The sequence below is a fragment of the Molossus molossus genome, unplaced genomic scaffold (assembly GCF_014108415.1).
Source record: "Molossus molossus isolate mMolMol1 unplaced genomic scaffold, mMolMol1.p scaffold_m16_p_19, whole genome shotgun sequence".
NCBI lineage: Eukaryota > Metazoa > Chordata > Mammalia > Chiroptera > Molossidae > Molossus > Molossus molossus.
In genome coordinates this window covers 39,417,442-39,445,261 of record NW_023425354.1, presented here as the reverse complement: position 1 = coordinate 39,445,261, position 27,820 = coordinate 39,417,442, and the positions used below count along the sequence as shown (strand labels likewise).

The 27,820-nt window shown below is 51.5% G+C and overlaps 2 protein-coding genes across 11 annotated transcripts; both read left to right on the top strand.

Moving 5' to 3' along the window:
* Positions 1–1,970: 1,970 nt before the first annotated feature.
* On the top strand, positions 1,971–7,174 carry DHRS13 (dehydrogenase/reductase 13). The gene is given in 6 exon segments (XM_036269865.1): positions 1,971–2,097; positions 2,189–2,307; positions 3,290–3,413; positions 3,601–3,912; positions 6,044–6,348; positions 6,350–7,174. Coding segments are annotated over 6 exon segments (1,134 nt in total). The 3' UTR covers positions 6,497–7,174.
* Positions 7,175–7,333: 159 nt separating this feature from the next.
* Positions 7,334–25,196, top strand: FLOT2 (flotillin 2). 10 transcript variants are annotated; one of them, XM_036269849.1, is made up of 12 exons: positions 7,334–7,455; positions 14,737–14,818; positions 17,856–17,946; positions 20,022–20,112; positions 21,079–21,234; positions 21,681–21,799; positions 22,119–22,232; positions 22,333–22,452; positions 22,541–22,755; positions 23,184–23,367; positions 23,631–23,780; positions 23,894–25,196. In XM_036269849.1, exons 1-12 carry the CDS (start codon positions 7,407–7,409, stop codon positions 23,930–23,932), a joined length of 1,410 nt encoding a protein of 469 aa, XP_036125742.1. In that variant the 5' UTR covers positions 7,334–7,406; the 3' UTR covers positions 23,933–25,196. The 10 variants fall into 10 exon arrangements, with proteins under 10 accessions (XP_036125742.1, XP_036125745.1, XP_036125746.1 ...); XM_036269852.1 differs by lacking the exon at positions 20,022–20,112 and having other exon boundaries at positions 21,111–21,234; XM_036269853.1 differs by lacking the exon at positions 21,079–21,234.
* The last annotated feature ends 2,624 nt before the right edge of the window (positions 25,197–27,820 follow it).

The window sequence follows — 27,820 nt, the reverse complement described above, 5'->3', positions numbered from 1 at the left end:
GAACTGGATTTCTTTTCTTTTTTTTTTATCCTTACCCGAGGACATTTTTCCATTTTTTGTTCAGATAGAGCGGGAGGGAGAGAGAGAAACATCGATGTGAAGGGACACATCGAGTGGCTGCCACCTGCACGACCAACCAGGGCCGGGGACAAACTGCAACTGAGGTACGTGCCCTTAGCGGGAACCGAACCCGGGTCTCTCTGTACCGCAGGATGACGCTCCAACCGCTGAGCCAAACCGGCCAGGGCATGAACTGGATTTCTTAGGCAAAGTCCTTTCTTCCTGCAAGTCACCTGGCCATGAATACCCTTACCCTTGACTCCCTAGCTGTCCCCACCCACCTTGCCATCATAGTCACTTTTATTGAGTGATGGAGCTTCTTCACCCATTTCTACCACCTGTGAGAATCATCCTATGGAGAATTTTCTCTTGGAAGTCAGATAAATATTACACTTTATCTTCCTGCTTCCCTTCAGAAATGGAGGGGGTGGGAGGCAGAGGCAGGAAGATATAGACAGCTAAGAAAAGTGAATCTTCGCTTTCCCGCGATCGGACGCGGCAGTGCCTCTGCCTCGCTTTTTCTTATTTTCCCCTTTTCCTTACTTTTTTTTTTCTTTCCTTTTTCCCCCTTCCTCCCTTTCACCATTTCCCCTTGGAGGCGCTTCCCCCGGGCAGGGGCAGAGCCAGTCTCAGTCTCTGCCTCTCCCCGCCACCTCCCGCCCAAAAGAAAAAAGAAAAAAAAGTGAATCCTTGCCCAGCTGGTGTGGCTCAGTGGTTGAGTGTTGACCCATGCACCAAGAGGTCACTGGTTTGATTCCTGGTCAGGGGCATGCAGGAGGCGGGCAATCAACGTTCTCTCTCATCAATGTCTCTGTCTCTCTCCCTCTCCCTTCCTCTCTCTCTAAAGAAAAATTATTTTAAAAGGAAAATGCTGAACACACTGTATCACCTCCTTGGCTTCTATGGAAAGAACAGGAAAGAATCCTAGAAGCTGAGAGAGGGTTATGAGGATAGGGATGGAAGGACTTGTTTGTGGAGGGAGGGCAAGGTATCCAGGACAGTACTCACTCTCAGACACAAGAGCATTCATGTACACACGCCTCCCAGAGGTAAGGACTCTGCTACATACCGCCACCAAGAGGGCTCACACGTATGCTGTTAGCCCCTCCTGCCAAGCCTTCAGCTATAGGGTACCACGAAAAGGACAGGTACGTTCGATGTTCATTCAAGCACACAAACGCAGACTACAGATGCATGCACACTCCTGGAGGGGCTCTCATCACAAGGACAAAAACAGAAAAGATGCACACACAGAGGATCCAGCCCTGGCCGGTAGTTCTGTTGGTTAGAGCGTCATCCCCAATATGCCAAGGATGTGAGTTCCATCCCTGGTTCAGACCGCAGTCAACCAATGAGTATGAATGGGTGGAATAACAAATGGATGTTTCTCTCCCTCCCTTCCTTTCCTTCTAAAGGCGGGGGTAGGGGGGGTGGGATCACAGAGAATCCGGAGGCACGAACACAACCTGAAGGATGATCTCAGGGCCCAGGGGCACATTATATACCAAAAAAATCATTCGCACACACGGTATGTGGATGCATGTACAGACCTAGAGGGCACTCTCAGGGTGCCGGTGCACACAAACACGCATCTAGAACGAGTTCACTCAGGCACACACCTAGAGGGCGCTCCCAGGGCTCAAATGTACACACGCACGTAGAAGGTGCTCACACAAGCACACATCCAGAAGACACGAACGCACGCCTAGAGGGCGCTCGCAGGGCCCACACGCACATTCACGCGCACACACCCCTGACCTGCCTCCTGCCAGCCTCCGAATCCACCTCCGCCTTCGGGAGGTCCTCGCGCGCCGGGCGCTCTTCCAAACCAGTGCGGGGTGGATCGGCAACTGCCGGGCGGCGATCCAGGGCGGCACGGGGCCTGGGCGGCAGCCCGGGGCGCCGCGGGCATGGAGGCGCTGCTGCTGGGCGCGGGGTTGCTGCTGGGCTTCTACGTGCTGGTCTACTACAACCTGGTGAAGGCCCCGCCTTGCGGCGGCATCGTGAGCCTGCGGGGCCGTACCGCGGTGGTTACGGGTGAGTGAGGACGGGCTCGTGGTGGGGAGGCCCGGGCGGCAGGGGGCGGTGGCCCTCCTGGCTCAGCTAGGCTGCCGCCCGCCCTCCGCAGGCGCCAACAGTGGCATCGGGAAGATGACGGCGCTGGAGCTGGCGCGCCGAGGAGCGCGTGTGGTGCTGGCCTGCCGGAGCCAGGAGCGCGGTGAGGCCGCCGCCTTCGACCTCCGCCAGGTGAGGGAGGTCAGGGGCGGGCGGCACAGTGAACAGAGGACAGAGACACCGGGATGAGCAGAGTGGCTCCGGGGAATCCAGTCCCGGAGAGGAGAGTGCAAGTCGGGTGTTAAGTGCGGAAGAGGGGGTGAGCAGGTGCTCTAGTCACACAGGGAAGAGGCACCAGACCCAAGCTGGGGAATGGACTTCCTGAAATGAGTAACTGAGGTTCTAAGGCGTTTAAGGATCCGTGGAAGTCACACAATGAAAGACTGTAGGGGAGGGAACAGCAGGAGGAACACCATATACAAAGGCCCTGAAGCAAGAAAGCTGGTCTGATTTAAGAAACAACCCCCCCCAAAAAGGTTTAATGAGGCTGGAGCATGAGGGAGAATGGGAGTAAGAAGCAAGATGAAAGGGCCAGGGTGAGGTTCAGGAGGCCCTTATGGACCGTATTGAGGAGCTCAGATTTTATAGGATAAGCAGTGAAGAGCCAGCGAAGGGTCCTCAGCAGGTTCCGGACTGTTAGAATAGTCTTTTGGAACCAACCTTTGGGGCTGTGTGGTGCCTAAACTGGAGGGGGCAAGAGGGGTGAAAGACCAATGAGAAGTCTGTTGTAGATTTTAGGGTAATGCAGAGGAGACAATAAAAATAATAGCAATTGCCTACATAGTGCTGGGTGCCAGGGATTGTTTTAAGTATTTTACATATATTAACTCATTTTATCTTCACAACAACTCTCTGAGATAGGCACTATTATTATGCTTTCCATTTCACAGTGAGAGAATTGAGGCCCAGAGAGATTAAGTATCTTGCTCAAAGCCATACCCTAGTAAGGGATATAGTCAAGATTTACATCCAGAGTTTACACTCTTATCCAAATCATTCTAATGCATAGGGGCAGATCTTAGTAATAGTAGGAGGTAGACTCAGAATTTGGTGTATGGGGAGAGGAGAAGGAGAGAGGTGTCTAGTAACAAGTTCAGCCCTTGCTGCTCCACAGGAGAGTGGGAACAATGAAGTCCTCTTCATGGCCTTGGACTTGGCCAGTCTGGCCTCCGTGCGGGCCTTTGCTACTGCCTTCCTGAGCTCTGAGCCACGGCTGGACATCCTCATCCACAATGCCGGTGAGGGGCAGCAGGCCATTCAGGGGGTTGGTGGGTTGCTGGAGGCAGCTGTCCCTTCCTGCCAGGCATTGCTGGGGGCCAGTGGACATGTGGGAAGGATGCCCTCTACCACCATCTCACAGATGGTGCCACCAAGACCTATAGGGATTGCTGTAGAGCAATTGCTCACACCTAGTCCCTGCCCCAGGGATCAGTTCCTGTGGCCGGACCCGCGAGCCTTTTAACCTGCTGCTTCGAGTGAACCACATCGGCCCCTTCCTGCTGACACATCTGCTGCTGCCCCGGCTGAAGACTTGCGCCCCTAGCCGCGTGGTGGTGGTATCCTCAGCTGCCCACCGGCGAGGGCGCCTGGACTTCACGTGCCTGGACCGCCCGGTGGTGGGCTGGCGGCAGGAGCTGCGGGCATATGCTGACAGTAAGCTGGCCAATGTATTGTTTGCCAGGGAGCTCGCCACCCAGCTCGAGGGCACTGGCATCACCTGCTATGCAGCCCACCCAGGTGAGGCCTAGTTCTTTGGCTGCTCTGCTTTGCTTTGATTCCGTCTCCTATCCTCGCCCCGTCCTATGCTCTCCCAGCCTCTCACTGAGCTACAGAATCTCAGAGCAGGAAGGAAGTATGGTCCAAGGAGATACTTGTTCCTTGCTGATCTTAGAACCAGGCTCTCTTTGTCTGGGTTCTTGCTCTCCACAAGCATGGATGCTGACAACTGGGTAGGGTATATGGCCATGAATAAGGTCCAGGTTCTCACCCCAAGGAGCCATCTATATGATATGACTGAATTGACTATAATATGAGGATGATGATGATAGCTAATGATTATTTGTTCAAGAAGATTTTACTGAGTACCCACTATGTACGAGGCATTAATCTTAGTGCTGGGAATATAGCAGTGAACCAAACAAAGACCCTATCCTTGTAGAGTTTACATTCTAGTATAGGAGAGGGGGAGACCGCTAATAAATATATACAACGACAGGTGGTGATAAAGTGCTGTGGAGAAAGATAAAACATGTTGAGGGGAATATAAAATGATGAGGTGCTATTTTATCTATGGCAGTCAAGGAAGACATATCTGAAAAGGTGACAGTTAAATAGAGGCCTAAAGGAGATGAGAGAATGAGCTATGTGGCTTTCTGGGGAGAAGAATGTAAAGAACAGAGCAGATAGCAAGTACAAAGACCCTGAGGCAAAAGTGCCTGGTGTGCTTGAGAAAGACCAGGAAGCCTGGTGTGGCTAGAACAGAGTGAGAAGGGGAAAGTGGCAAGAGATGTGGTATAGAAATAGGCTAGGTCACATAGGGTCTAGAGGTCCACTGTAAGCATTTTGGGTTTATTATTATTATTATTATTTTTATCCTCACCCAAGGACATTTTTCCATTTTTTGTTCAGATAGAGTGGGAGGGAAGGAGGGAGGGAGAGAGAGAGAGAGAGAGAGAAACAGAGAAACATCGACGTGAAAAGGACTCATCAAGTGGCTGCCATCCACACAGCCCAAGGGCCGAGGACAAACTGCAACCAAGGTACATGCCCTTAGCAGGAACCGAACCCGGGTCTCTCTGGACTGCAGGCCAACACTCTAACCACTGAGCCAAACCAGCCAGGGCCATTTTGGGTTTTTTAAAAAATACATGTTTTTTGGTTTTTTTTAGAGAGAGAGGAAGGAAGAGAAAGATAGAAACATCCATGTGAAAGAGAAACATCAGTCAATTGCCTCCAGCGTGCCCCCTACTGGGATTGAGCCTGAAACCTGGGCATGTGCCGGGACTGAGAATCAATCCAGGACCTCTCAGTTCATAGGATGACACTTAACCCACTGAATTCACCGGCCTAGCAGCATTTTGGCTTTTAATCTAAATTAGTTAATTGATGAATAAGACCCATCCCTGCCTTTTGGGAACAGGTTACTGTATAACAAGGTCTGCCCTATCCGTATTACCATACTGCATTTTAGATAGCCATTGCCTATGGCTCATTAGTAATTATAATAGTGACAATAATAATCACAAATAATCTTTTTTTTTTATCCTCACCTGAGGACATTTTTGCATTTATTTTCTTATAGAGCAGGAGGGAGAGAGGGAGGAAGAGAGAGAGAGAGAGAAACAACAATATGAGAGACACATCAAGTGGTTGCCACCCACATGACCCCAACTGGGGCGGGGACAAACTGCAACCGAGGTACGTGCCCTTAGCAGGTCAACGCTCTGAGCACTGAGCCAAACTGGCCAGGGCATTACAACTAATATTTATCAATCCTTGATTGCACTTCATATCTCTAATGTCCAAAAGAGTAGCTGGTCTATCATAGGTGTTAATAAATGTTCACTGGTTAAACAAAGGAACAGGACTTTAGCTAGAAGAAAAGAAGAAAAGACAGTACTAGACCACACAGGGGACACAGCATGAGCAAAATCTGGGAGATGGGGATGTACAAGGAGTTTGGATGGAGAATAGGCTTGCTGTTGAAAATGAGTGAAGTCACCTTGTAGGGGCCCTGAATGCCCAGTAACTACTACCCTGGATTCCCTGGAACTGGACTCTGTTCCCCACTCCCTTCTAGCTCTTTTTTTAAGGCTCTTACCCTGGACCCTCACCCACTGTCCTCCCCCTCCCTTTCTCCTGTTCACAGGGCCTGTGAACTCAGAGCTGTTCCTGCGCCATGTTCCTGGATGGTTGCGCCCACTTTTGCGCCCACTGGCTTGGCTGGTGCTCCGGGCACCAGGAGGGGGTGCCCAGACGCCCCTGTACTGCGCTCTACAGGAAGGCATTGAGCCCCTCAGTGGAAGATACTTTGCCAACTGCCATGTGGAGGAGGTGCCTCCAGCTGCCAGAGATGACCGGGCAGCTCACCGGCTGTGGGAGGCCAGCAAAAGGCTGGCAGGGCTTGGACTGGGGGAGAATGCTGAATCCAATGAAGACCCCAAGCCTGAGGACCCAGGGACGCCCATCTTCTCTGAACAGTCCCCACCCTGAGGAGCCCACGGTTTCTGAATCCTACCCCAGCCCTCAGAGCTCACCAGACTTGTCTAAGGTCATACACCGAATTTGGGTTAAAGCTGAACCTGAGCCCCAAGCATCCTAACCCCCAGTCTAGGATTCTTGTTATGGCACTTAGTGACCCTTGAAAACCTTAGCTGTGTGCCTGTCCTTGGCCTGGCCACTGAGGAGTTTGCAGTTTTTACCTCCGTGGTTATTACTTTCTGGGGCTTCAAGTTATGACCTGGACAACAGCTCTTTTCCTAGTGGAGGGAAATAATGGGTGATTATTTCTTCCTGAGAATGACAGTAACCCAAGTTTGAGAGGCTGTGTGTGTGTGTGTGTGTGTGTGTGCCAGACACCACTTCTCAGGAATTTGGATTTCGTATTTTCAGGCACCACCCTCAGTGATGTTGATCAGTTCTAGATGAGGGCCTGGGAATTTGTAACTTGATGTACTGCCAATATTGAGAATTACTGAACTGGGCCTTTTGCGACCATGTAGCTAGATAGTAAATTATTTCCGTTTTACAGAAACAGGGTTAGGCAGCAGAGGTAAGGGATTCGCCCAACGTCTCACAGTAATACTAGGGACTAACATTCGAAGCCAGGTATTCTGGCTCCAGGGCCCGCTGCTGCAAGGTGGCTGTTGGGGAGCAGGGGGTGAGGCGAGGCAGGGCGGGGCGATTGTTATCGAGGCGCCCCGTGGGAGTAGAAGAACGCCTTTCCGGAGCTTTAGGGCTAGGCCCCGCGATCCCGACCCGCGTGCAATAAAGCGCGTTGACTCCCGAGGCTCCAGCGCGTTGCTGCCTCTCTCAATGTGCCGGCCCCGCCCTCCGCCGCCACACTTCCGGCGGGGCTGTGACCGCGGAGGGGCGCTGGCAAGCCGACGGGCGGCCGCTGGGGGTGGCGGGACTGCCTGGGCGCGGCCCGCGGTGCGGGCGGGTGCGGGGTGCGGAGTGCGGGCTGCCTGCTGCTGTCCCGGTCTCTGGGGGCCCTCCGTCCCGCCGGCGCCATGGGCAATTGCCACACGGTGGGGCCCAACGAGGCGCTGGTGGTTTCAGGTGAGGGGGCAGCGAGGGAGGTGGGTCTGGGGCGCCCAGTCCCGAGGGTGTTGGGGGCAGGGTAGAGGGTGCCTGGGAAGGTGGATGGGGGGGTCTCCGGCTGGGGAGCGACCGGGAAGGGCAGGCCAGGCAAGGGCCCCGAGGGTGGAGGGCACTGCTGCGGGGGACTGGGGGTGGACAACGAGCCCGAGTCTGCCGCGCCCCAGGCCGCATCTGAGACCCTTCCAGGAGAGCCCCCCATACTCACACTTTCGGTGCTCTGCACCCTCCGACACCCTCCAGGGGCTCCTCCCCACTGCGTGTTTTCCCCTTGTTTATCCCCCTCCTTCCTCCGCCTCCCCTCTAGGCAGGGTTCCCCTTCCGTGGCCTTGGGGGTCCCGAATTGAAGCCGTGGGGTTCCGGGAGGGAGAGGATCAACTGTTTGGCTGAATTCCAGCACCCGGGGCTGGGAGTGGGTCGCGCAGCTCTGGAGAGCTAGTGCCTAGATGAGGAGGGGCCCTGCGTTACAGATAATTTCTCTGGACACTATTAGACCCGTTAATCCCCAGCACGTTGGGGCTTGCTGGGGTTTACTGGCATTGCTCTCTGGGGAGGTGCGGGTGTGGCCTCTACAGGTTGAGAAACCTGGATCTGGGTTGCGCTGTTCTCATTGCACAAGGCTGCAGGCTCCAGAATTTCTGTTAGCCTTTGTGGGGCTTGGGACTGCAGTACTGGGGAGGGAAGAGGTATCTTGTCTTAAGGCTGCCTTTTAAATTGTATATTTGGGTTTCTTGGAAGGTGGCTGAAGCCTTTCAAGGCGCCAGTTTGCAGCAGCCCTGGTTAGCAGGTGCTAGGGATGGTTCGTGGTTCCTGACAGCCTGGAAGCCTCATGTCTTACTTCCCACTCTCAGTGCCTATTTTAAGCCAGTGTACAGAGTTTTAGAGCTATCTGCAGAAGTAGGTAGAAGCAGGTAGGCTAAACCAGGTATTGTAGCTGCCCACTCTTGGGGAAGATTGCTAAATCCATTGAAAACTTTTACTCCAGAACATGGCGCAGTCGATCTCAAAATCAGTCTCTCCACGGAGATAGGAAATCTCCACTCTCCCTGATCAGGATCTTACTCCTATACTTCACTTTCTTGAAGACCTGAGATAGCTTTGGGATCAGGAGGGAGATCCCATAGGACTCTGAGGCCAAACTTGCACCTATCACTGTAAGGCCTGTACCAGTCTCCCAGCCCCCACTCCTAAAGAAGGCTTTTAGAACCCAAATCTTTTTTGTTTTTTTATCCTTACCCGAGGACATTTTTCCATTTTTTATTCAGATAGAGCAGGAAGGAGAGAGAGGAAGAGAGAGAAACATCGATGTGAAAGGGACACAGCAAGTGGCCGCCACCCACACAACCCAACCAGGGCCAGGGACAAACGGCAGCCAAGGTACATGCCCTTAGCAGAAACCGAACCCGGGTCTCTGTGGACCGCAGGCTGACGCTCTACCGCTGAGCCAAACTGGCCAGGGCTAGAACCCGAATCTTTACTTTGTTTTTCTTTTTTTATAATCCTCACCGAGGACATTTTTGCATTTATCTTCAGATAGAGTGGTGGGGGGGGCGGGGAGAGAAACATCGATGTGAGAGAGACACATGGACTGGTTGCCACCCACACAACACCAATCTAGGTGGGGACAAACTGAAACCAACGTAAGTGCCCTTAGCGGGAACTGAACCCAGGTCTCTCTGGTCCGAGGCCGATGCTCTAACCGCTGAGCCAAATCGCCAAACCAGCCAGGGCTGTTTTTCTTTTTCTTTTTAGAGAAAGAAAGAAACATTGATTTGTTGTTCCACCCATTCATTGGTTGATTCTTTTATGTACCCTGACCAGGAATTGAACCTGCAACCTTGGCTTATCTGGATGATGCTCTAACCAACTGAGCTACTTGTCCAGGGCATGCTTTATTTTTGTTGTAGAGTTTCTTTCTGGATGCCTGGACTCTGAGCTAAGGAGACAAAAGCTCCAATCTTCTTTGGAAAAGAATGAGTGAAAGGAATGCCTGAGATGGGCTGCTGTGTATCTTCCAGTTATCAGAAACCAGGTCCTCTTGCCAGAGGCTGATGCAGTGCTAATTTGGAAACTGTTTTAGGGGTGGGGAGAGGAGGCTGTGTTGAGAATTGAGGGTGCTGGAGTCAAGGAAGCGTGCGAGAGAAGAGGGAAGGATGATGCCTAGCATAATGGCACTTTGAGATTTGAGATGACCCAACTGTGATGCAGCTCCCTTTTGCACATGGACTCCCAGGAGAACAGAGCAACTACTCCCAGCCCTGCCCTACCTGGTTACTTGGGCCTGTGTCTAAGTCCAGGGGCATCTCACTAACCAATTTTAGAAGAAGGATGCTGATATATCTTATGGTCATCTTTTTCACCTGAGAAGTCTGGAGGTTCTTCTGGTTGTCTGACCTTCCTCTTCCAGTCTATAATATAACACCTTTTCTCTATTTTGGGTTTTTTCCCTCTCATCTCCATAATAGGTCAGAGGTTCTTAAACTGGGGATTGTGAATAGAATTTAGAGGTCTGTACATTTGGATGTGGAGAAAAGTGCATTTATATTTAGCATCTCCTATGATTATGAGTGTCAGTGACAGTCCACGATGGTATTAGCAGATATTTTCCTACCATACTGCATTTGTTTTTGTTTTGTTTTGTTTTGTTTTGTTTTTTATCCTCACCCGAGGATATTTTTCCATTTTTTGTACAGATAGAGTGGGAGGGAGAGAGAGGAAGGGAGAGAGAGAGAGAAACATCGACGTGAAAGGACACATCGAGTGGCTGCCACCCACACGACCAACCAGGGCCGGGGACAAACCGCAACCGAAGTACGTGCCCTTAGCGGGAACCGAACCCAGGTCTCTCTGGACCACAGGCCGACGCTTTAACCGCTGAGCCAAACTGGCCAGGGCTGCATTTGTTTTAATACCTTAAAAATCATTTATGTTCATCACTACTTTGAATTTAAGCCAATGGTTAGATCTATAGTATTACACTATCACACATATTATTGGGTATTACATATCACACACTATGCCACATATTTGGTTGCTTTAATATTTTTATAATTTCTAATTTTATTTATTTATTTATTGGTACGTCCTCCTAGCGGGAACTGAACCCAGGACTCTCTGGTCCGCAGGACGATGCCCCAACCCAAGCCAAACCAGCCAGGGCTGTAATTTATTTCTTATGTTTTTTATTTTATTTTATTATTATTTTTTTTTATCATCCTCACCCGAGGACATTTTTCCATTCTTTGTTCAGATAGAGTGGGAGGGAGAGAGAGAGAAACATCGATGTGAAAGGGACACATCGAGTGGTCGCCACCCGCACAACCAACCAGGGCAGGGGACAAACTGCAACCGAGGTACGTGCCCTTAGCGGGAACCGAACCCGGGTCTCTCCGGACCGCAGGCCGATGCTCTAACCGCTGAGCCAAACCGGCCAGGGCTGTAATTTATTTCTTAGGTTTTTTATTTTATGCATTAGGAACATTCCAGCATTGTTAGACTTCTAAGGGTGTTTGTAGCTCAAAAAAAAGACTAAATCCATCCTGGTCAGTTTTGCTCAGCGGTTAGTGCATCGGCCTATGGACCAAGGGTCACTGGTTCGAATCCCAGTCAAGGGCACATACCTGGTCTTCTGGACTAATAGGAAGAAGGAGGTGGAAAAGGGAAGAGCAGGAAGGGAAGGGAGTTTCCTGAGGGGGCAGAATGTGTCTGGGGAGGGGCTAAGAGTGGGGCAGAGTTTATCTAGGGGTATTAGAGTGGGGTGGAGTTTATCTAACGGTGTTTTGTGATTCTTCAGCTTGGTTGAGGACAGAAAAGTAAGTTGTCTTAGAAAAAGTGAGATAAAATTAGGAAAGACTTTCAGGTCTCAAGACAGTGGGAGCTAAGGCAGACAAGGAAGGGGCACCTAAGTGTCCTCTTTTGGGAGTGGTTCAGTGTGATCAGGAAGCTGGGAGGAAGATGCCTTCCAAAAGAGGAGGCTGCTGGGGAAGGGGCAGTCTGGCAATCCCAGCGTCCTGTTGTTGCTATCCCAGAAAACCTGGCCACTTTGGCCAAGGCCTAGATTGAGCTGTGACAGCCTGCTCTCAAGGTCAAAGACTAAGTTAAAGGTAAAGAGGAATATCCCCCAACCCCTACCACAGGCCTCCCCCTAACCCACACCACCACTACCACCTCCTCTCCCTGCACATTGAGAAGTGCCCTAGAGCTGGCTGGAGGCAGCCATGCCCCAGCCCCCACCAGGTCAGAAGAAGTGGAACAAGCTGTGATTTTTGACCCTCTTCCAGTTTCACTGGATCCCGAGATGGTTTAGGTTTCAGATTTACTGCTTGTCCTTTAGAGGCCTCCCATACTCCACTCCCCAGGGCAGAGAAGCCCACAATAGTTTCTACTGAACAGTGGCCCTGTGAGCAGGTATTTTCACCACAAAGAAACAGACAGAGACCTAAGATTTCCTCTTCCCATCCCTACCCACATATGGACTGATCTTTGCTTCTTGGACCTCTGGCCCAGCTACTTGCTCACTATGCACAGTAGCAGCACCAAGAAACTGATTTGGCTGTTTTGTAAGCAGTTTCATATGCCAATTCCTTTTATTATTATTATTTTTTAATCCTCACCCAAGGGTAGTTTTCCCATTGATTTATAGAAAGAGTAGGAGGGAGGGAGGGAGGGAGAGGGAGAGAACATCAATGTGAGAGATGCATCGATTGGTTGCCTCCTGCATGTGCCCTGTCTGGGGCGAGAAATTGAACCTGCAGCCCAGGTACATGCCCTTGACTGGGAACCTAACCCATGATCTTTTCATTCATGGGCCAGCACTCTAACCACTGGGCAACACTGGCTGGGCTGGCTACTTCCATTTAAAATAATTATATTAAAATTCATTTCCTCAGCCCTGGCTGGTTAGCTAGCTAAGTGGTTAGAGCGTCGGTCCACAGACCAGAGTCCCAGGTTTGGTTCCCGCTAAGGGCACATACCTCGGTTGCAGTTTGTCCCTGGTTCCGGTTGGGGTCGTGTGGGTGGCAGCCACTCAGTGTGTCTCACATTGATGTTTCTCTCTCTCCCTTACTCCCTCTCTCCTTCCCGCTCCATCTGAAGATAAATGCAAAAATGTCCTTGGGTAAGGATAAAAAAAAAAAAAAAGAAAGAAAGAAAAAACTTAATTTTCTTGTACCAGCCACATTTCAAGTGTTGAATAGCCACCTGTGGCTAAGGGTTGCCATTGTTCACACACTCACACAGAATGTTCTCTAGAAGTTATCCCCCAACATCAGCCACTGCAGAGGGCTTCCACCCAATCTCCCTAACCCCAGCATCTCCCTCCTTGTGCAAAGTAGTGTTTCTAAAATGCAAATGTAATTTTGTCACTTCCCAGTTGTTTTTTTAATGTATTGATTTTTTAGAGGGGTTGAGTGAGGGAGAGAGAGAGAAGCATCAATTTGTTGTTCAACTGTTTTATGTATTCATTGGTTGATTCTTATATCCCTGACCAGATTGAACCCACAACCTTGGCATACACGGACAATGCTACCCAGCTAGGGCTTGTCACTCCCCAGTTTAAATGGCCCCTGATCACACACACACACACACACACACACACACACACACCTCCTTAGCCTAATACCTGAGATGCACTGTGATCTGCCCCTCCCCTACCACCACCTTTTCCCTTGCTATGGGTCCTCATAGACACTGTAACTCAGCTACAGGAACCTGTCCCTCACCCTTGACCTTGGGAGGCAACACCCTAAGGCTTTCCCGAAAACCCCAGTTTGTGAACACGGAAATGACAGCACCCACTGACTTTTTTTCAAGTCATACATCCATTGTTTTCTTTTGTGTTTAATATACAAATCAAATTTCTTTTGAATCATGTTTCCTGTACATTTCGTTGCACTACAAGTGAACTGTCCCTGCAGCTTTTACAAAGTTTTTTTAAACTTGAGTAATTTCAGCATTGGCTGGAGAGTTCACAAGAATTTCAGGAAGTGATTTTTCTCATTTTCTGTACAGCGAGCATGCTGAACGTGTCCACTGCATGAATCTGGATCCAGGCCAGATTCAACATTCTGTTTAGTTGATACATAGTTTCCAGGACCACTTTCTTTTTTTTTTTTTTATCCTCACCCGAGGATATTTTTCCATTTTTTGTACAGATAAATGGGAGGGAGAGAGAGGAAGGGAGAGACAGTGAGAAACATCGACGTGAAGGGACACATCGAGTGGCTGCCACCCACACGACCAACCAGGGCCAGGGACAAACTGCAACCGAAGTACGTGCCCTTAGCGGGAACCGAACCCGGGTCTCTCTGGACCGTAGGCCGACGCTCTAACCGCTGAGCCAAACTGGCCAGGGCAAGGACCACTTTCTTTTAGAACTTTTCCCTCTATCTTCACTTTTCCCATTGCTACCATGAATTGGCCTTTGTTTTGAGGTCTTGCCGGCCCTATCCGCTCCCACGAGAGGGACAAAGTCACTCTTGAACCCTGGGAATAGAGGACCAGCCTCACTGAGATGTGTCTGCCAGGCTTGAGCAAGGCTCCCCCCTTGGCTAGAGATCCCCTTCTTCACTGCCAGCAGTCTCCCATGTGTGAGTGGGTGCTGCATTCCCTCTGTCTGCACCTGCCCTGATAGTAGGTGAATCGCGTGGTATTACAGTCATCTCAAGAAAAGATCCTGCCCTGGCCGGTTTGGCTCAGTGGTTGGAGCATGGGCCCAGGGACCAGAGAGGCCCGGGTTCAGTTCCTGCTAAGGGCACATACCTCGGTTGCGGTTCGTCCCTGGCCCCGGTTGGGGTTGTGTAGGTGGCAACCACTCGATGTGTCTCTCTCACATCCATGTTTCTCTATCTTACCTCCTTCAAGACAGGACTTGTTATCTTCATTTCTGTATTCTTATCACAGAAAATACCCTACTTTGTTAAATGAATGGCTGAATGAAAGATAAAAGCTTTTGCTGCTCACTCGAGCCCATCGACCTCTTCTGTTCTGTGAAAGCACTTACATTCTGACCTACCCATTGGATATCCTCTTTTTTATGCAAGTTGCCTGTCTACCAAACTAGATTCTAAGAGCCTTAAGGGCATGTCTCCCTTTTATGTGTAACCTTGGCTCCTAGCACCCAACAGTGGGATTTGTTAAGTGCCCAAGCAGGTAAAGGCCCAGGGTTGCTATTGGAGAGATGGAGGGTAGACAAACCCAACAGCTGATTGACCAGCAGTGTTTTGCTTTGTGTTTTTTTTCCAGGGGGCTGTTGTGGTTCCGATTATAAACAGTACGTGTTTGGTGGCTGGGCCTGGGCATGGTGGTGTATCTCCGACACTCAGAGGTAAGGGCCTGAGGGCTCAGGGAAACTGTCATCCTGGTGGGCAAGGGAGTAGAGGGTTTCCAGCTTTCCCTCTTCACCCCGCAGATCAGTTAGAGCATCTACCACTTGCCACATTTCATTCTGGGGGTGGGGGGCTCCAGAGAAGCAGGCAAAATGGGTTGTACAGGGATGCTGGAGATCTGTCTGTGGGCACCTCCTCCTTCATGGGTGTGCTTTTTGCCACTAGAAGCATCACTCTGTCCCAGAGAATTCAGGGTCCTGCCCAGACAGAATCCCAATGCCCTGATTCCAGCTCAAAGTTATCCGTTAAGCCTTAAGTATACACCGTGTTCACAGTGGGTCTAAGAAGGAAGGAAAGCTAGAGAGCCTTTACATGCACCCTCACCGTTGCAGGCCCTGGGACAATGCGGGCAGGGGCTGAATAACAGGATAGATGTACAGTCTGAAGTGGCTCTCTAATAGCAGTGGATTATCTCCATAGGGGTGGAAATCTACAGAACTAGTGCCAGGGTGGACAGGACAGGTCTGGACTTCCTAAATCAGTGTGGAAAGACTAGAGGAAGGGATATTCCAGTTCCCCAGAGGGGCCACCATCAGGCTCTACCTGCTGGCTCCCCCAGAACACCTGGCAGAGCCAGATGTGACCTGGACCTTTCCCGCCACCCTCACTGCCCACCCAGGAGGAGATGAGGCATGTCAGCCACCTTTCCACCATCACCCCCTTCCTGACCATGAGATATCGGGGAGAGGCCCACATCCACCCAGGCCAGGACCCAGGCAACTAGGGCAGCAGAGCTGTGAAGGTGTGGGCATATGGGGGACAGGAGGCATCATCCTGAGGGGGAAATGATGGAGATTTCGGTGGAAATCCCCCTTCACCCCAGCCCCAACATTCAGCAGAGAGAAGTCGTATGGCTCACTGAGCTGTCGGTGCGAGGGGTTCCAGGGAGCCTGAAAGTGTCAGCTAGGGTCAGGGGCATGGGAAGCATGTCACAATTTTTTAACTTCACTGATTGCCCAGTAACCCCCTGCTCTCTCCCACCTCCCCCTCACTTTGCTCTGCCTGAGTGGGATCCTGGGGGAGTCTTCTGGCCCAAGGCCAAACGTGTCAGAGAGTAATCAATACTGGTCACAGCTTTCTCTCAGGAGGCTCCTAGGCACTTTTGAGTGGGCCAGTTGGTCTGTCAGAAACCGTGGGTGTCCATAGACACTGCCACTTTACTCTATATGCCATGCAGTCCTGGGACAACAGTATCTTATCCAAACACCTCAATGGACAGCCAGGCCCAGAGATATTGGGACTTGCCCAGAGACTGGTCCTGCATGGGCATCCACTGCTAAGGCAACAACTCTGCAGTTCTTTGTCCACCTTCTTGGCCCCCCACTCCCACTTCTTGCTCCAGGGAGCAGAGCCCCGAGATGGACCCAAGCTTCTCTGAGAGCAGGTTTGGAAGTGAGGGGTAGAAGACCTTGTACCTTGTCCTAGGAGACTGATCCCCCACACCCACGCTCAGCATCCTCCCTCTGGTCACACTTGCTGGGCAGTCTGAGTCTGCAGCCCCTCTCCTTCTTGGGCCTGTTCTGGGGGCACCCCCTTCCCCAACCCCTAGCCTTCTTGGGGGACATCTCTACAAACCAAGGCCTTTATTTCCCTAGGCCAGCAGCAGCCTCTCAGGTCAGAGTAGAGGCTTCTAACCCAGCCTAACTCAGCCACCTTTTGGAGGTACTCTCCACAGCTGCCCTACATGTCACCCACTCTCACTGTCCCCTGTTCTTCTCCAAGCTCAGTGAAGTCCCTTCTGCTGCACTTCGCTGCCATGTCTTGTATTAGCATGATGTGGACAGCTCTCTCCTTACCTGAGTGATTCCTCCACCTCTGGCATCTGAGCTGCAGCCTCCTATTTTCCCTCCTTCCTTCCCTCCCTTCTTCCTTCCCACCCTCTCTCCTGTCTCCCTCTCTCCTTCCCCAGAAGAGAGCTTGGTGGGTTCCTGTCTGTACCAGGTCTAGAGTCCTCTCTGGCCCAAGGGTGCTAATGGTAGGAGCTTGAAAGAAGGCAGCCTTTGCACATCTGCATGCGGAGCCCCCAGGACTGGCATGTGAAAGCTGAGGTGAGGGTTCCCCATCACTCCAACCCACCTGCTTCTGCTCCTCCCGCCTCAGTCTCTGTCTTCCCTTTCTCTGGTTCAGTGAAACCTTCCACACTGCCCACAGTCTGGCCTCTGCCTAGACCATTACCCTATACACATTCACACACACACACGCTGCCCTGGGGGGGGACCAGCTAGGGTGAGCCAAGTAGCTTCAAGGTGCCTTGTTTTCTTTGCCACGACTCTTCTCTGCCTGTGCCCAATATTGGACATTCCAAAGTGAATTGTCCTGTCATCTCCCAGTCATCCCTGTGAATACTCTGCCAGAGGCTTGCGTTCTCCCTCAGCCTTCCTTGACAACCCCGCCCCCACTCCCAAATCAGAAAATCCAAATTTTTCTCTGGGCTCTTCTGGCCCTAAATTTCTTTCTTAGTGATGTGTAGCACAGATTTGAGGATGTGTGCCCCAAGCAAGATTCAGTATTTGCTGTGGCTCATTAATCCCCAGAATGACCCCCCCCACCCCCACCCAGTTTCTAGAAACACAGGTTTGCCTGTGTTTGGGGTGTGGAGCTAAGGCTGAGTCTCCCAGATCATGCCAGAAATCTGGAGAACAGGTGGTAAGCAACCCGGGTGCCCTATGCACAGGCCTCCTGACCTCAGATCATAGGTTTAGGGCATCAACAGGCTTTTTTCCCAGCCCAGCAGCAACTCCTTGGTAGAGTGTGGGGACTAGAGAAGGGACCCAGAGGCCTCAGGCCAGCAAGGGGGTTTCTCTGTCCCCCTACAGCCCTAGGCTGAGCTGGCAGTGGGGGACTGAAGTATGGAGAGCAACCCTGCCCCCAGGCATCAGGCATCGGTGCTTATCTGATAACCACTGTGTGTGTTTGCTGTGTCCCCTCCTACCCCTTCCTGCCCCTACCTCTCCCTACCCCCTGGCTGCTCCTCAGACTGTCTCTGGAGGTTATGACCATCCTGTGTCGCTGTGAGAATATTGAGACGTCGGAGGGGGTCCCGCTATTCGTAACAGGGGTTGCACAGGTAATAACCCACCTGCTTCCTCCTCTGTGTCTAACCTTCTCTCTTCCTGCCCTGTGGGGCCTGGCAGGCAGGAGCCGGATGGACTCCCCTCCTGAGAGTGTGCCTCTCTTCCCTTTGCTCCCAACCCTTCTGCTCTGGGTACCAGGATAGAGCCCTATAGATCCCCAGCTCCCTTGCCTTCACCCACTGGGGCTGCTCGTGGGAAAAGAACAAGGGATTCTGGAAGCTCTGTCAAAGTCTGCCAGTTGGTGTTCTTGGATGCCAGGCCTAAATTGGGAGTAAGTTGGGACAGGAGACACAGGCCCTTATGTGACAGAGCTGAACTGTTCAGTCCTATCTATAGCTGATGTAGTCCTTCAGGTACCACAGAGCCCCTTGCTAGCCTCTTCTCCAGGCTGACACCCTAGTGCCAAGCCCTAGCCCCTCTCCCTGCAAGGCTAGAATTGGGTGCCATGGGGAGTTCTACTCATACAGCCCTTTGGCCCCCTTCAATCTCCTTGACAGGCCTAAGCAAAAAGAGCCTTAGCTGTTCCCTGTCCCTAATTCTTTGTTGAGAGGCCTTTGAGCAGATTTCTTGTCACTCGGCTTCAGTTTTCTCATCTGTGAAATGGGGGGGAATCATGCCCTCTCTGTGCCTTGTAGGGATATTAGAAAGGCAAGTAAAACAATATGAGGGCACTTTGGGATTTTTTTGGAGAAGAAACGCTAGAGAAATCCAAGCTTTATGATGAATACGATTTCACTTTGACAAGCAAGTGACCTGGTATTTCACTCTTTGTTGCCATGCAGCCAGAGCTGATGAAACTCATTCCTAGACCAGGAAGTTTAGCAACTCCAAGTGCTCTCTTCATAATATGTGGCTTCCCATCTTCATTGCTTCACGCACCGCCCTCTGTTGAGTGCCTTCTCAGTTCCAGGCCCTGTGAATGCTGCAGTGAATATCAGAAAGCCCCTGCCCTCAGAGCCCCGTGCTGGTGGGTCCCCAGGCTAGAAGAGACCCGAGTGTCATCTTACCCATCCCCTTCCCTCTGCATGACATTGCCCTTCAGCCTTTTCAGGCAAAAACTGTAACACACTCCTTGCCTCACCCGTCCTGCTGTCTCTAATTGGGAAGGGACTGCCCCGTCTCATTTGTAGCCGTGGGAGGTCAGGCTTCAGCACAGAGGCCTGAGAAGCTCCGAGCACTTTATGTGGAATGGGCAGGGCCCCTTGCCTCCCTGACATCCAGTCTAAAGCCTCCTCATCCACCTCCAAATTCACTACTCTACCTGAGATAACTGCAAATGCCTAGGTCCCTTTTAAGCTGGGTGATGTGGACCCTGGAGGCCTCAGGTTGTCTGAGCAGAACAAGTCTTTCGAGTACTCCTTGCCCAGGAAGCTCTCGTGTGGCCTCATTCCCAACTTGACCACCTGGGTCCAGCCCCAGAGGGTAGGCTGCACAGCATAGCCTATTGGCAGGTGGAGAGACCAGACAGGGCTTCCCTGGCAAGGGGTAGATACAGGATCCCCTCTTCTTGGTCCAGCAGTAGGCATACTCCCAGCTGGCCAGGTTACCAAGCAGAGTTTTCTAGGCAGCCTCATGGGGCATATCCTGGAGTGCTGAGCAGACCCAGGGAGCAAGTGAGGGCCCCTGGGGGAGGTTCAGATGGCTCCCAGGGACAACCTACACAGCACAGCCTGGAGTACCAGCACTTACTTGCTGTCCCGGGATGTACACACACAGCTACTCCTGGACTCTCCCCACCCTCCCACCAGCCTAGACCACCACAACCACTTCATCTGTGCTTCCTTTTCCCACTCTTTAAGCCAGGTTGATTTCAGCAGAGGGCATGTGTACACATGGACAGCACACTCAACTCCTTCCCCTGGAGGCACCTGCACCACCCTGCCCTGCCTTCCCACCCATCCCATTTACACATACTTCCAGCTTTGACTCTTTGGGGAATCTTCCCCACCCTTCTCTGCAACAGGACCCCTGGCCAATCCCAGCTGCAGCAGTGAGGTATTGGACTCTTCCCCTACACCCCAGACCCTGGGCCCCCAGACCCATGCCCCTGTTTTGCATTTCTTGGCAGGATTTCCCTAGAGATTATGACGTTGCAGCCCCGCTGCGAGGACGTAGAGACGGCCGAGGGGGTAGCTTTAACTGTGACGGGTGTCGCCCAGGTATAGTAACTCAGCAGCCCTGCGCATGACCGTTGAGCTGCCTCGTCCCGTGCTGGGATTTGGGTGGGGAGGAGAAGACAGCAGCCAGGGGCAGTCTCTCTCCAGCACCCCTGCCCCCACCCCCCACTTTCAAAAGAGGGTCATCGCTACTGGACGTGCTCTCTTGGCCCCTTGGCCACCCGGCAGAACTAACAGACACCCCTTTTCTTCTCAGCGGGCCCGCGAGGGACAGAACCAGTGCTGAGGGCTCCTGTCTCACTAACCCCACCTCGTTCTTTGCAGGTGTCGGAAATGCTAAGCCCCAGAATCCAGGCCCTTCCCTGTTCCCTGGGTAGGCATTTGGAGGTGTAGGGACCAGAGGGTGAGGCCATGGAAGGCAAGCTGTGGAGTCAGAGACTGTTATATTCCCAACGTGGTGCCTGGGTGAGGGGCTTCCTGCCCTAGACCACCTCTCAACTTCACTGGGCAGACAGATTCAACAATGTTGTAGGCCTCTGGTGAGGGGGTTGTTGGCTTAGTACCTCGGGAAAGAAAGGCAGGAGGATGCCCACCCTGGGTGGCACTCCCTGGACCGGTCCCCTGCCCTGTCTAGGCTCTCTTTCCTAGTCTGTCTCTGTCCCTGTTGCTCATTGTCCTTTTTTTGCATTCTCTACCCCTCAGTCTTTAGGTCTCCCATCTGTGGGGAGCCTGCAAGGGAGGAATTGGCTAATGAGGGAGCATCAAGTGGACTGGAGGGGTGGGAGGATAAGCCCCATATGCCCAGGAGAGAGGCCATTTCAGGGCCTGGGGCTGCCAGTGAGGAAGTTTCTCAGTGTGAGAATTCTTGTGTGTTATACCCACTAGAGGCCTCAGACAGACTCCACCCCCTCCCCCAGACCCTAGGCTTCCAGGTCTGAAAAAGGAGGGGAGGGACATAGCCACCATCCTCCACACTTGGGTCTGGGGCCTCCATCTGCCTCCCTGCAGCCTGGCTCAGGCACCTCTGTGACCACTGGCAGGTGAAGATCATGACGGAGAAGGAGCTCCTGGCTGTAGCCTGTGAGCAGTTCCTGGGCAAGAATGTGCAGGACATCAAGAATGTCGTCCTGCAGACCCTGGAGGGGCACCTGCGCTCCATCCTTGGTGAGACCCTGCCCAGAGACTCTTCTGCTGCCTTGGAAGAGCATCACAAGGTCCCCAGCCAGGGCCAGGGGTGGGATGCAGAACAGGGTAGAGGGTGGGGCAGGAGGGTCTGTCAGGTCCACCAAGGTTTCTGGATGAAAAGCTGAAATATTTTTCCTAAAGTATTTCCTTTCAGAACTTCATGTGACTTGAGTGAAGGAGAGGGTATTGGGGTGGGTGGTGAGGGGCTGCAAGTCTGATCAGGTACCTAGTGGAACACTTTTCTTCATCCAGCCTGGAATCTGCAGAAGGAGGCTTGGCACTAAACACTGTTAAGAAACCAGGAAGACCCAGCTCAGACTGCACAACCCCTGCATACACTCAGACCTCTACTTGCATGCCTTCTTCCTCCCTTTTCTAGCTGGCTAGGTGTCTGGGGAGCCAGCCCATGATCCTTTTGCCCCCAGGGACCCTGACCGTGGAGCAGATTTATCAGGACCGGGACCAGTTTGCCAAGCTGGTGCGGGAAGTAGCGGCCCCTGATGTCGGCCGCATGGGCATTGAGATCCTCAGCTTCACTATCAAGGTGCGGTTGATGGGAGAGGGGAGCTTGACAGGAGGGGGACCTTTGTGCTTATAACTGTTCCTAGGGAGCCCTGGGCCAGGTAGCTCATTTGGTTAGAGGATTGCCCTGATACGTCAAGGTTGTGGGTTCAATCTCCAGTCAGGGCACATACAAGAATAACCAATGAATGCATAAATAAGTGAAACAACCAATTGATGTTTCTCTCTCTCTCTCTCTCTCTCTCTCCCCCCCTCTCTCTTTCTCTCTCCCTCTCAAATCAATAAAAAAAAATTTTTTTAAACTGTTCCTAGTGATGACTCCCCCTTCCTTCCCTCCCTAGGATGTGTATGACAAAGTGGACTATCTGAGCTCCCTGGGCAAGACGCAGACTGCTGTAGTACAGAGAGATGCTGACATTGGGGTGGCTGAGGCCGAGCGGGACGCGGGCATCCGGGTATGTGAACTTTCCTTCCCGCCCCCAGAGACAGGAAACTCAGGGGTGGTGGGACCATAGTTTCTCAGAGGACCCTCACACCTGCCCCTCCTGCTCCCAGGAAGCCGAGTGCAAGAAGGAGATGCTGGATGTGAAGTTCATGGCAGACACTAAAATTGCTGACTCTAAGCGAGCCTTTGAGCTGCAAAAGTCAGCCTTCAGTGAGGAAGTCAATGTCAAGGTGAGAAGCCGTAAGGCACCTGCGTTGGGGCTCAGGGCTCAAGACTTGGCGACTAGCTTCTGACATGCTGACCACACTTCTGCCACAGACAGCTGAGGCCCAGCTGGCCTATGAGCTACAAGGGGCCCGCGAGCAACAGAAGATCCGACAAGAAGAGATTGAGATTGAGGTTGTGCAACGTAAGAAGCAGATTGCAGTGGAGACACAAGAGATCCTGCGCACAGACAAGGAGCTCATTGCCACGGTGCGCCGCCCCGCCGAGGCTGAGGCGCACCGCATACAGCAGATAGCCGAGGGTGAAAAGTGAGTGCTGCTGGGTGCCAGGGGCTTGGTCATGAGTGAGGCAGGCTCCTCTGCCACGCATGCACTCCCTCCACTCTCCTGACCACAACTTAGAAGCCAATTCTCCTCCATCCCTGCTTGCTTACTGTGAAGAACATGGAAGTCTTGTTAGGAGAACTGAATTAAATAAAGGAGTTTGAAGTGCCTGGTACGGTGCTTCGCACAGAGGGTGTCCTGTCCAGGTTAATCCCCTTTTTCATTTGCATCTGGGAGCCTATAGCCTCTCCCTGGCCAAAGCCAGAATGACAGGGCACCCCCCTTCATGGGTCCCCCACCCCTGACAGCACCTGTCAGAGCAGAGGGCTTGAGGGTTTGCTGGCTCCCAGGCAAGGCTTGAGGGACGGGACCCTTGGCACTTTGCACTGATCCTGCCCTACCTACTCCCTCAGGGTGAAGCAAGTACTCTTGGCTCAAGCAGAGGCTGAGAAGATCCGAAAAATCGGTGAGGCAGAGGCAGCAGTCATCGAGGCAATGGGCAAGGCAGAGGCTGAGAGGATGAAACTCAAGGCTGAGGCCTACCAGAAATATGGGGACTCCGCCAAGATGGCTTTGGTGCTGGAGGCTCTGCCCCAGGTGAGGCTCCCACCCCAGGCTGGGACTAGCTTGACAACTGCAGGCACTTCTCTGGGCTTTGTCAGGAGCACAGCGACAGGTTGGCTAGAAGAATTAAAAGGGGGAGGAACCCTACAACAGGCACCCAGACTATGGCTTTCAACTAAGGGCCATCCAGGCCGCTTTGGGATTTAGATGAGATGGAGAAGGGAGGGCGAGATGCTGAACAGGGCAAGTGGACAGTGTCAGAACCAACCAAGCTCTCCTCCCACCCAAACTCCTAGATTGCTGCCAAAGTTGCTGCCCCATTGACTAAAGTTGATGAGATTGTGGTCCTCAGCGGGGACAACAATAAGGTGACATCAGAAGTGAACCGACTGCTGGCTGAGCTGCCTGCCTCTGTACATGCCCTTACAGGCGTGGACCTATCTAAGGTGTGTACTTTGCTCACTGTGGTGGGGTTGCCTGGGTAGCCCACTGGACTGACTCAGGTGGAGCAGTTGTGGGCCCCCGAGCCGTGGCTTCATGGCATCTCCCATCCTTGCAGATACCCCTGATCAAGAAGGCCACCGGTGCACAGGTGTGAGGCTCCCAAAGGCCCACACCCTTCAGCAGCTGCCCGCTCCTCCCTTCAGCACCTGTTTTAATACCACAGGAACAACGGGAATGTTACTGACTCTGGTGCCTTATTTTGTAGGGACCAGGAGTGCTGTGTGTTCAGGCCTTCTCTGTCTGTCTTCCCTTCTCTCCTGTCTCTGTCTCCTTCCTCTCCACCTCTCCCCGACACCCTCACTGTCACTGCCATATTCATCTGGTGTGTCTCCTCCACCCTCATCTCCCTGTACATGTCTCTTCCTCTGTTTGTCTTTTTCTCTCCCTCTCTCCTCCCACCCACCCTTTATACACATCATGTAATTTAAGCTGAAGATGTTTATTATAATCACTGTCTGTCTGTGGGGGGTGGCCCTGCTGCTCTTCAGAATCCTGGTGCCTTGAAGTTCTCTGCATCTGTCTGTCCTCCCTGTGGCCCTGGCCGGACCTCAGCATGGGTGCAGGGGGTCTGGGTAAAATGGTCACCTGCCCCTCTCCTGGCCTGGTCTTTTGAGCCCTAAACCCTACCCTGGGAAGGCTCCAGCCTCACCCACTCTAGCCCTTCTAGGCCTAGGTAGCAGTGGCCTACAGACCCAGGCCATTGCCCTTCACTTCACCCCTCCCAGCCCTAGGCCTGCTCTCATACCTTACCTCTCTTCCCCACCCCAGGGGCACAGAATCAAGGCCTCCTGTCTATAACAGCTCCCCCAGTTGACTACTGCCTTAGGAGGCCCCTGCTTGTGCTCAGGGAAGTCCCCTTTATGGACATGTCCCTGCTAGGTGGAGTGAGGCCTGTTCCCAACTCTGCTTAGCCTTTCTGGGATAAGGGTCTAGCCCTGCTGGGGACTAGAAAGTCTGTAGACCCACTTTCTGCTAGGGCTGCACTGTCCCGGGTATCGGGTCAGGCCCTTCCAGTGGGCAAGGCTGTGCCAACCCTGTACAGAATCGAGTGCTGTAGACTGGCCAGACTCCATACTTCTTGTGCCATCTTTCTTCCTGGCCAGTGATAAGACTCCAGCCCTGGGGAAGCAGCCCAGTCCTCTGTCTCCTGGCTCTAGTGGAGGCAGAAAAACCTAGTGGCCAAGCACCCAAGGTGTTATGGGTATCCTATGGTCCCAGTCCCCTACCCCTGGCACGGGCCCTGCTCCAGCCTGTGTAGCTGTTCCTGCATGTACATGCTGCATGTTTGGTCTGGGGCTTGGATGCTGCACTGCCCCACTGCCTGTCCCTTCTGGTAAAATAAAGATCTGTTAAGCCCACACCCTATATTGTGTCTTCTGTGAGGGGAGAGAAGGAATCAAGAACTAACCAGATCCCCTCCCATACACACCTTCAGCCCAAGGCTATACTTTGCATGTCTTTCCCCACTCTAGCCACTGGGGGGCATCAACACACTTGCCTGGCCCCCCGATTGTATCCTGGGGCCGGGCAGCCATTGTCGCAGCTGCTGAGGCTAGGCCTGAACCCGGGGAGACCTGGCTCCATTGCAGGCAGAGGATGGTGGGGGCGTTCAGGTTCACTGTATCTCTCTGCCCATCCCGAGCCCCACGCAGTAACGGAGTTCACTTCTCAGGCTAAGAGCATGAACTTTGGAGTCAGACTGCTTGGGTTTAAATTTTAGCTCTATTACCTATGATATCTTAGACCAGTAACGTCCATCTTTCTGAGCTTCAATATTTTAATTCATTTTACAAATTTATCTAATGCATGCTATGTTCCAGGCATTGTCCTACATCCTGGGGAGACTGCAAGGAACAGAACAAATCCATAGCTTTTAGAACTTATACTCACGTGGGGCAAACAAAATAAGAAAAATTAAATATATACATAATATATTAGATAATGGTGTATACTAAGAAGGCAAATAAAACTGAAAGAACTAGGAAGTTCAAGAGGGTGCTGAAATTTTAGGGTGTTGAAGGAAGACCTAACTGAGAAAATAAAGGTTAAAACTACCTGTCTTGTGAAACAATTTCTCTAATGAATATACTGCTTATTTTAAATTCCAAAGGTGACATCTCTAAAAATAAAACATTTTTAAACTACAAAAAGAAAAAAGGTCCGGCCGGTGTGGCTCAGTGTGTTGAGTGTTGTCCCATGGACCGAGAGGTCCAGGTTGCAGTCAGGACACCGACCTGAGTTGTGGGCTCGATCCCCAGTGGGGGGTATGAAGGAGGCAGCCCACTCATGTTTCTCTCTCATATCGATGTTTCTATCTCCTCTCCCTTCCTTTCTCTAAAAAAATCAATACAAACATATTGAACTACAAAAAAAATAAAGGAATGAGCAATGCAGATATGTGAGGGGAAGAGCTTTCCAACCAAAGACCCCCAAGGTAGAAGTATGTCTGACATAATCAGAGAACAGCAAGGAGGTCAGCGTGTTTGGAAGTGATGAGTGAATGAGCAGTGGGGAGCATGGCAGTAGATGAGGTCAGAATGGAAATGTGGAACCTTAATGGGGGATAATTTGGCCGTTATTCTCAGATGGGAAATCACTGAAGGGTTTTGAAAGAGGAGTGATGTGATCTGACGTATTTTTATTTATTTATTTATTTATTTATTTATTTATTTATTTAATCCTCACCCGAGGACACTTTTCCATTTTTTGTTCAGATAGAGTGGGGAGGGAGAGAGAGAGAGAGAAACATCGATGTGAAAGGGACACATCAAGTGGTTGCCACCCGCATGACCCAGCCAGGACCAGGGACAAACTGCAACCGAGGTACATGCCCTTAGCGGGAACCAAACCTGGGCCTCCCTGGACCGCAGGCTGATGCTCTACCGCTGAGCCAAACCGGCCAGGGCTGCTTTCTTTCTTTCTTTTTTTTTTAACATAGTTCCCTTATTTTTTTTGAAACTTTTTTGTTTCTTTATTGATTTTATTTATTATTTATTCATTTTTTAGTACGTGCCCCTAGCGGGAACCCAACCTAGGACTCTCTGGTCCACAGGCCAACGCTCCAAATGCTGAGCCAAACCGGCCAGAGCAATGTGATGTATTTTTAAAAGATCATTCTAAGCACTGGGACAATTCAAGGGAGAAAGAAAAATCTTTTCCAAAAATGGTGCTGGAACAACTGAGTCTGTATGGGGGAAAAAATTAATCACATCCCCTACCTCACTCCATATACAAAAACTAGTTTGAGATCAATCATAGACCTAAAGTCAAAACTCAAGCCATAAAGCTTATAGAATAATGGGAATGTTTTTATGACCTTGGCATAGGTAAGATTTCTTAAGACCAAAAATAAATAAATAAAAAATACCATTAAAGATAAAATTGAGCCCTGGCCGGTTTGGCTCAGCGGTTAGAGCGTCGGCCTGCGGTCCAGAGAGACCCGGGTTCGGTTCCCGATAAGGGCACATACCTAGGTTGCAGTTTGTCCCCAGCCGGGGGTGGGTCGTGCGGGAGGCAGCCACTTGATGTGTCCCTTTCACGTCAATGTTTCTCTCTCTCTCTTCTCTTTCCCTCCCACTCACTCTATCTGAACAAAAAATGGAAAAATGTCCTCAAGTGAGGATAAAAAAAAAAGGTAAAATTGAGCCCTGGCCAGTTTGACTCAGCAGTTAGAGCGTCAGCCAGGTTCAGTTCAGTTCAGTTGTCGTGTGGGTGGCAACCACTCAATGTGTCTTTCTCATATTGATGTTTCTCTCTCTCTTCCCCCCTCTCTCCCTCCCTCTCTATCTGAAGATAAATGCAAAAAGATGTCCTTAGGTGAGGATTAAAAAAAAAAAGATAAAATTGATAAATCGGACTACCAAATTAAATCTATTCATCAAAAGAAACTTAAAAAAAAAGAAAAGAAAAGAAACTTGGCCCTAGCCAAGTAGCTCAGTTGGTTAGTGTTGTCCCAATACACCAAGGTTAAAGGTTTGATCCC